At 51.2% G+C, this 9,019-nt stretch overlaps 1 protein-coding gene across 2 annotated transcripts; it reads left to right on the top strand.

Annotated features, from left to right (window-relative positions):
* The first annotated feature begins 884 nt into the window (after window positions 1–884).
* Window positions 885–8,548, top strand: ZNF792 (zinc finger protein 792). 2 transcript variants are annotated; one of them, XM_017847901.1, is made up of 4 exons: window positions 885–1,304; window positions 3,956–4,082; window positions 4,594–4,716; window positions 5,380–8,548. In XM_017847901.1, exons 1-4 carry the CDS (start codon window positions 1,272–1,274, stop codon window positions 6,999–7,001), a joined length of 1,905 nt encoding a protein of 634 aa, XP_017703390.1. In that variant the 5' UTR covers window positions 885–1,271; the 3' UTR covers window positions 7,002–8,548. The 2 variants fall into 2 exon arrangements, with proteins under 2 accessions (XP_017703390.1, XP_017703392.1); XM_017847903.1 differs by lacking the exon at window positions 885–1,304 and having other exon boundaries at window positions 3,996–4,082; window positions 4,610–4,716; window positions 5,380–7,476.
* The last annotated feature ends 471 nt before the right edge of the window (window positions 8,549–9,019 follow it).

The following is a 9,019-nucleotide window of genomic DNA, read 5'->3' as shown; positions in this document are numbered from 1 at the left end:
CCCCAGAGGGCTTGTTAAAACAGAGAAGGAGGCCTGGCACCATGGCTCACGCCTGCAATCCCAATACTTTGGGAGGCCGAGGCGAGAGGATTGCTTGGGCTCAGGAGTTTGAGACCAGCCTAGGCCACACAGGGAGATCCAGTCTCCATAAAAAATTTAAACATTAGCTGTGTATGATCGTGCGCGCCTGTAGTCCCATCTACCTGGTAGGCTGAGGCAGGAGGATAACTTGAGCCCGAGATGGAGGCTTCAGTGAGCTATGATCAGGCCACTGCACTCCAGCCTGGACAACAGAACGAGACCCATCCCCCACCTCCCACTCCCCCAAAAGTAGAGAAGGCTGAATCCCATCCCCAAAATTTCTGAGTCCTTAGATTTAAGTTGTTGCCCCAGAACTTGCATTTTCAGCCAGTCCCCAGGTGATGCGGCTGTTGCTGGTTTGAGAAGCCCTGAATGAAAGCTACATTTAATATTACTACGCAAAGACCCCGCCCATTGGGTACTATCCCCATTTCCAGTGTGAATTTAGGTCCTTTAGGGGTGAAGCGGCTTGCCGATGCCCACACGCGCAGGAAGAGCACGGGCCTGGGCCTTTGATGGGCGGGGTTTAGCGCTGGCGGCCGCAGGCTCGGGAGCGGCCCCTTTAAGGGGAAGGCCAAAGGGCTGCAGGCAGCGGCGGTGGAGACCCGGCCAGGTCCGTTCTCCTTCCGGTCCTGGACCCCCAGCCTGACGAGAGGCTGGGCAGAAACTCGCGATCCCCAGACCCTGCCTGTGCACCGGCGGCTGGCGCCAGGCCAATGACTGTCCGGGAGACCGCGACTCTCCCGGCCGCCTGGGTAGGGGCCGGAACTTCCTGCGCTGCAGCCTTGCAGGTCATTTCCCGGCGGGGAGGCTGAGTCCCCAGGAGCTGGGGACCCCGGGCTGGGGGCGGGGCGGGTGCGGCTGCGCCCTTGAAGCTGCTGCGCCGGCTTTCCCGGACCGTGCCGGGGACAGTGAGGCCGGAGACCCCCTCCGCGCCTTTGCACCAGGCGTGACCCTTTGCAAGGGGGTTGCCCGGCGGAGCTGCGCGCTCTCAGCGCCCCAGAGCCTGCGCCCCGGGCGCCGCGCGCATTTTGCACGGGGGAGACTGAGGCTAGGAGTACGACCCTCAACCTGGGGTCACACCTCGCCTGGGGCACGGCCAGGTGGGTGGTAGCCTGAGTCTACGAGACCCCCTTCTCCCGCCCCGTGGTCGCCCGCATCGTGGGGCCCTGCTTTGACCACAGACTCCGATGGCGGAGGCGGCCCTGCGGGATCCCGCGCAGGTGAGTGCTTGGGCGTTAGGCCCTCGGCTGCCAGGCCCTCGGCTGCCGGTCCCCCACCCTCCTGTTCCCGGCGTTGAGACGCAAAAGATGGCTTTGTTCTAGGACTTTTCACCTTTTCCATTTCCTTGCTTTTGAGTCAGGGGACCCTGGAAGGGAGTCGCTCCCAGCTAGGATCCTGAATCAGGGCAGGGTTTATATAGAGTGGCTTCCGTTTCTGAAATGTAATGGGGATGAAGGGAGAAAGGGCTTTGTAGGCGCAGGAACTAGCATACGCAAAAGCTTGGGGGGTGGGGTTGGGCATGGTGTGGAGACTGAGTTGGGAGTGTTCAAGGAACCTCACCCAAGTCCCTGTTATGTCTGCTGGAACCAGAGAGCAGGTGGGCTGAAGACAGCCTAGAACGGCAGGCTGGAGACCTGGGCCTCTGTTTTGAGGGTGTTGGGAGCCATGGAAGGTTTAAGGCAGAGGAGGAAGATGTTGTGACTCAGGTCTTAATAGGCTCCCTGTGGATGCAGAGTGGAGAACTGAATGGGGGTGGGCCGCAGGCGGGGAAGCTGAGGAGTAGCCTAATGGAATAGCCCAGGCCAGTGCTGCTGCTGTCCGGACCAGAGTGGGGACTGGAGGTAGAGGACATGATTGGGAACTTGATGCCTTTTAAGTCAAGCTGAACAGATTTTCCGATGTGGAGGGTGAGAAAGACGAGGGAAGAATCCATGGTTTTTGGTTTGGTGAATCTAGCTTCATGAACTGAGAAGTTGGTTGTGGGAGGAATTTTCCGTGGAAGCAGTAGAAGTTAGGTTTTGACCAGGTTGAGCCTGTGATTTCCCAGAGACTCCCAAATGGAGTTGAAGAGTGGGCAGCTAAACACACAGGGTGTTCTGAGGGAGTTGTTAAGGTTATGAGAGGCTGGATATTCATGAGAACAATGGCCAGATGATGTACACAAATAGAACTCTGCCCCAGAACCTGCCCAGGAAACCAACCCCCTTATCTACAATAAACAACCCATACAGCAGGAAGCCAGCCTGCTGTCTGTCAAACCCACAGGAAGCCAGATTGCTATCTGGACTGACAATCCAGGAAGTTAAAACAATAACTTGTGTAATGAGCGGTCCCAAATGGCCAGGGTTTGATTAATAACAGACAGCTTTCCTAATGTTTCCTCCTGCTTCTGATTTAAGACCAACCAGAGAAAGGCAGATATGCACCCTAACCAATCACATAGGATGCCCACTTCTAGGTCACTCACCTATGAACAGGAGCCTCCAACCAGGGCATGCCTGAAGCCTTCCTTTTCTTTCGCTATAAAACTTTCCCACTCCCAGCTTGCGTTGAATCTCTCTTGCTATAGTGAGCTTTGAGTAAGGAGCCTTGACTTTCCTCATTTCATTGGTCTTTGTTTATTTCAACTGTTAGAAACATCCAAAATGTGCCATCTGGTGTGTGGACGGGAGCGTAGCTGTGTGTCAGATTTAGGAGGTGAAACTTCAGGTCATGGTGACAATGATGTTAAAAAAAAAAAAAGAGGAAGGTGGGGCTGGAAAACTGAGAGCCGGGTTCTTGCTTGGGGACCGTGGCTTGTTTGGCATCATAAAGACAGGTGAGGAACAGTAGTGGTCATGGTGGTGGTGGTGGGGCGCTATGTGGGTGTATCAGAGGGTCTGGCAGGTGGCCAGATCATCCCAAAGGGTGTGGATGTGAATGAGATGGATGCTGAGGCTTAGCAGTAGAGGAGGTAATATTGCAGTGAGGCCTGGGCTGGTGCTTACACACTCACCTATGTTCTCACCAGGCTTCTGTGGTGACCCTTGATGGGGTTTGTCCTCAGGCTGGGGGATTAACTTGGGCCAAGAGGGGTCAATTGGCAGAGTTGCTGGCCTTGGGTGGGGGTAGGATGGCCAGAGAGGTTGGCTTTTTTTTTTCCTTTTTTCAATAAGTGTGAGTGATGACACGGTCAGAATGTGCAACAAAGAAGGCCAAGGGTATGTGACATCCATGTGTGCTGTGGGTGGCTTAGGTTGAAGCCAGGCCAGGGGAGCTGGGGGGCTCCAAGGCAAGGGTGGAGCACTCCCTCTCCCTGTTATCTGGGTGTTGCCCTTGGCAGTGGAGGCCATCAAAGATCTGGGGCAGGCTGGGATGGTGGCTGTGTTTGCCAGGTACTCTCTGGATGCTGTGTGCAGAGTGACACATGGGAGCCCATGGAGATGGCTATGATAGGGACCAGGATGAGGAGAGGGTGGCAATGGCAATGGGAGGCCATGGTGAGGTCTGGAGCTGTGAGGATGGTGCAGTCCAAAGAGTGAAATGCACGTGGGAGGGAGTGTGAGCTGTTCACCCCAGGGCTCTGGACTGGGGTTTAAGGGAGAGAAGCCCACATTTGTATCTGAGAAGTGTGACACTGGTGACACTAGGGGAAGAGGCTGCCAGAAGAGGGAGTTGGGCCATGGACTTCAGGCCCAGAGCTTGGAGGGAGCCTCTCTGTCCCCTGCCTGTTGCTGCTCTGGGCTGACACAGTGGTCACATGAGGCGTCCACAGAACCAGGGCCTACTGCCTCCTGGAGCTGTGGAGCTGGGGAGGAGAGTGAGCAGGGGATGAGCAGCGAGTCCCAAGGACAGAGACTGATCATGGAACAAACTGTCCCCATCATGGCAGGGCTACGTGACCTTTGAGGACGTGACCATTTACTTCTCCCAGGAGGAGTCGGGGCTCCTCGATGAGGCTCAGAGACTCCTGTATTGCGATGTGATGCTGGAAAACTTTGCACTTATAGCCTCGCTGGGTAAGGCTGTCACCCCTACCCTGGTGTCCCGAGCTCATCTCTGCCTGTCCCCTTTGCCCAAGAAATGGCTCTTCCCTTCCCACAGCCAGACCACTGGCACTGCTTCCATCCCCACTTTCCTGGTATGTGTGTTGTGGCTTCTGGGGCTGAGCTATGTACATTGTTCCCTCCTCTCCCTGAGCAGCCCCCACACCTGCTGCCTAAAGCCTTGCAGGGAAGCTCCAGGCATGAGGGGTCTTGCAGTCAGCTGCGTGACTCCCTCTGACTTGGCCATTCCCTCCTGGGTGATTATCCAGATCTGACAGTTCTGTGGTTTAAATTCTGTGCCTTTCCTCTTGCTAATATTTCCTTAACTAGACTGTGCCAAGAATTCCAATCACTGACGTGGTTACCTCTTGCCATGACCACCCGATGTCCCCGTGTCATACGGAGTTTCCTGTCTTGTAGTCTGTCATGGGGTAGTTCAACTGGGCGGGTGCTGGCCACTCACCCACTCTGTCTTTCCCCTTAGGACTTATATCTTTCAGGTCCCACATCGTTTCCCAGCTGGAGATGGGGAAAGAGCCCTGGGTGCCTGACAGTGTGGATATGACTTCAGCCATGGCCAGAGGGGCTTATGGCAGGCCTGGTTCTGGTAAGCAGTGACGGGAGCTGGGGGAGGATGTGACATCACCACTGTGTTTACATCATACCAGCATCTTCTCTCCTATTCATCATCATTTGATACCAAAGCCAGTAGCCAGACCGCATCTCTGCTTTTCCTTCCCCATGCTTGACACATTATCCGCTTACCATTGCTATTCTGAGTTGGGCCTCTTGCCTATGCCCCACCTTTCTGGCCTCTGTTTCTTTCTTTCAGCTTCCTCTGCAGCATTTTCCAACACCCGCCTACGCTTAATATGTTGTGAGATACATGCTTTTCCTTGATGTGCTTGAACACCAGCTACTCAGTTGCAGGTTTTACTGGGTCTAGATGCTCGCACTGCATAGCCCTCACAGGTTACCAGCAGCCCAGGCCCTGCCAAAAGGCCTTTAAAGAGAAGTGAGTGGGAGACCTTGCCTCTCTGCCCAATACTGTCCCCCATCCTTGTGTCTCTGGTCCTGATAAGACCTCCCGTATTTTGTGACCTGGCCAGGCACAGTATGGCAGAGCAGATTATTCCTTACCCTGACCTGAGCCTTCTTGTGTTGCCAACAATCCCATGGACTCATTCTTGGGTCAGCCAAGCATAGGTGATGGGGGTCTTTCCTTCTATTAAAGTTTATACGAACTTCACCAGCATTTCTCTGCTTTCAGATTTTTGCCATGGAACAGAGGGCAAGGACTTACCTTCTGAGCATAATGTTTCTGTAGAAGGAGTGGCACAGGACAGGAGTCCCCAGGCAACTCTGTGCCCCCAGAAGACCTGCCCCTGTGACATATGTGGCCTACGTTTGAAAGATATTTTGCATTTGGCTGAACACCAGACAACACATCCCAGGCAGAAACCGTTTCAGTGTGAGGCATATGTGAAAGGCTCTGAGTTCAGTGCAAACCTTCCCCAGAAGCAGGTGCAGCAGAACGTACACAACCCTATCAGAAGGGAGGAGGGCCAGGCTTTGCCTGTAAAGACCTGGGGAGACCACACATCAGATCAGCTTTCCACCTGCAGGGAGGGCGGGGAGGACTTTGTGGCCACAGCAGGGTTTCTGCAGCATGAGGTCACTCCCAGCGATGGGGAGCCGCACAAGGCCACCAAAAGTGTGGTGGATTTTCACATTGCACTAAGGCATAACAAGTGCTGTGACTCTGGGGATGCCTTCAATGACAAATCCACTCTTGTTCAGCACCAGAGAATCCACAGCAGAGAAAGGCCTTATGAATGCAGCAAATGTGGAATCGTCTTCACTTATGCCACTGACCTCACTCAACACCAGAAAGTTCACAATAGAGGAAAACCGTATGAGTGCTGCGAATGTGGGAAATTTTTCAGCCAGCACTCCAGCCTTGTTAAACATCGCAGGGTTCACACTGGTGAAAGCCCTCACATGTGCAGTGACTGTGGGAAATTCTTCAGCCGAAGTTCCAACCTCATTCAGCATAAGAGGGTTCACACTGGTGAAAAGCCATATAAGTGCAGCGACTGTGGGAAGTTATTCAGCCAGCGTTCCAACCTCATTCATCATAAGAGGGTTCATACGGGCAGAAGTGCCCATGAGTGCAGTGAATGTGGGAAATCCTTCAACTGCAACTCCAGCCTAATTAAACATTGGAGAGTTCACACTGGAGAAAGACCTTACAAGTGCAATGAATGTGGGAAATTCTTCAGCCACATCGCCAGCCTCATTCAACATCAGATAGTTCACACTGGCGAGCGGCCTCATCGGTGCAGCGAGTGTGGGAAAGCCTTCAGCCGAAGCTCTGACCTCATGAAACATCAGCGAGTTCACACTGGTGAGCGGCCTTATGAGTGCAATGAATGTGGGAAGTTGTTTAGCCAGAGCTCCAGCCTCAATAGCCATCGGAGACTTCACACTGGCGAACGGCCTTACCAGTGCAGTGAATGTGGGAAATTCTTCAACCAAAGCTCCAGCCTCCATAACCACCGGAGACTTCACACTGGCGAGCGGCCTTATGAGTGCAGTGAATGTGGGAAAACCTTCAGGCAGAGGTCCAATCTGAGGCAGCACCTGAAAGTTCACAAACCAGATAGGCCTTATGAATGCAGCGAATGTGGGAAAGCCTTCAACCAAAGGCCTACCCTCATTCGGCATCAGAAGATTCATACCAGAGAAAGGAGCATGGAGAATGTGCTCCTTCCCTGTTCAATGCAACAGCACACACCAGAGATAAGCTCTGAGAACAGACCTTATGAGGGTGCTGTCAACTACAAGTTGAACCTCGTTCATCCAAGCACCCACCCTGGGGAGGTTCCCTAGGAATGCTAGCTTTGTTGGAAGCTTTCTGGGGACTAGTTACATTCTCTTACCATGGATTTTATCAGCGTTTTTTCACTGCTGGGGTTGTGATAGAAGCCATGTCAGCACCACACACTGCAGCTCTCCAGAGAATGTGTCCACCACTCCACTGTGCTCAGGGAAGGCAGACCTCTCCTCTCTCTTTCCAATCCCTAAAGGGAATAAGGAGTAGTCTGAAGCCATGGGAAGATGTCGTTCCCGCCCTGTGTGGCTGGTTTAGCTGTGGACATGACCAGCCTGTGGCTGTGAAGTCCTGAGCAGGGTTTTGCCGACAGCTTGTCCTAGAGAAGGTTTCCCTTTTTCTGGGACATTGTTGGTCTCATGCCTCTGAAGGATTTGTCCAGCCTTCCTGTTACTCTGCACAACAGCTTATCTCCTGTGCATCACCCTGGTTCATGCGATGATAATGGCCTTATGATAAAGCCGCCTTTAATCATCCATGTTCTGATCACTGTGTGAGGTGGTTCAAGAACAGAATTAAGATCTACCAAACTGAAGGGGTCTCCAGGTTATCTTGGAGGGGACAGGAGGATGATAGAGAACAACTGTCAATCCAGACTTGGCCTCATTTGCATTGCCACCAAGGCCTCCTAGGAGAAAGTGTAGGAATTTATGAGTGTAATATTGTAGTCTGAATGGCAGGAATCTGCCCCGAAGAGGGGGCAGTTGTGACAAACTCTAGTGCATGTGGGAACAGCATGAATTGGGTCCCTTATTCCCAGGGGGTGCCCCATATTCCCCAACACTGTAAAGCAGATGCTGTTTAGCACCTGCCAAGGAGCCTTATGGCGTGAAGTTCAGCCTTAGGCAGGTATCTCTTAACTGTAAGACATACTAGGCCCAGCTGGGACCATAATTTGTACAGAAACATGGATGTGATTAATAGGGAATAGGCGAGATTATAGCAAACCAGCAGAAATAGACCTGTTCTAAAGGTGCATCCATGAATGCTCCCTTGAATGTGGCTGTGCAGGATTCAGGGTTTGCAGAAATTCTCAGGACCTGTAGACCTCTGTCCTATGACTAATGTTACTGGCAGAGCAAATAATCTAAAGGTTTTGGTTTTGTGGGTTACCATCTCTGTGCTGTACATCTCAAGGCCAGTGCTGTGCTAGCAGGAAAACAGGGACTGAGAAAAAAGCAGATCCTATACTATAGGAATTGTAGCATCTATGACATAGCCAGCCATTCTTTGCTCCCAAGGCAAGAAGAAAGAGATGGCAGAGTCAATATAGGGTTGCCAAATTGGATTTAATGCTTTGTTGATATGTAATTGTCATGCAATAATTATACATATTTGTTAAGTTTTGTACATTTATTATGTACACTCAGGGAACCAATACCTTAATCATGATAATGAACATATCCATCACCTACAGGGCTACCTCATGCCCCTTTACAGTCCCTTCTTGCCTTCCCCAGGAAACCATTGATTTACATTTTTTACTTTAGATTTGTTTGCCTTTTCTAGAATTAACACAATGGAATCATAAAGTATTTATACTCTTTTTTTTTTTATCTGGTTTCTTTCATGCAGCATAATTATCTTGAGAATCATCCATGCTATGTGTATATATAGTTCATTCCTTTTACACTGAGTAGTGCTATTCTGGGTGAGTGCACCAGGGTTTTTTATGGTTTATTTTAAAATGTTAAAAAAATCTGATGAAATACACTTAATATGAAATTTACTATCCTAACCATTTTTAGTGTATACTTCAATGGTATTAAGTAGATTTGTACTGTTGTGCAACCATCGCCACCATTCGTCTCCAGAACTCTTCAATCTTGCAAAACTGAAATTCTATACTCACCAAGCAATAACTGCCCATTCTCCCTTCCCCAGCCCATCAAAACCACCATTCTACTTTTTGTCTGTATGAATTTGACCACTCTAGGTACCTCATGTAAGTAGAATAATAAGTATTTGTCTTTTTGTAGCTAGCTTATTTCACACTTAGCATAATATCCTCAAGGTT

Source organism: Rhinopithecus bieti, unplaced genomic scaffold (genome assembly GCF_001698545.2).
Source record: "Rhinopithecus bieti isolate Rb0 unplaced genomic scaffold, ASM169854v2 scaffold_30337, whole genome shotgun sequence".
In the NCBI taxonomy this organism is placed as follows: Eukaryota; Metazoa; Chordata; class Mammalia; order Primates; family Cercopithecidae; genus Rhinopithecus; species Rhinopithecus bieti.
The sequence above is the reverse complement of the archived record's forward strand: the minus strand, read 5'-3'. Positions and strand labels throughout refer to the sequence as shown.

Excerpts from the sequence above, each read along its gene's own strand:
- ZNF792 (XM_017847901.1), top strand. The coding sequence starts at position 1,272 with ATGGCGGAGGCGGCCCTGCGGGATCCCGCGCAG. Across the intron at positions 1,305-3,955 it reads CCCTGCGGGATCCCGCGCAG|GGCTACGTGACCTTTGAGGA; the intron begins GTGAGTGCTTGG and ends CCATCATGGCAG. Across the intron at positions 4,083-4,593 it reads TGCACTTATAGCCTCGCTGG|GACTTATATCTTTCAGGTCC; the intron begins GTAAGGCTGTCA and ends CTTTCCCCTTAG.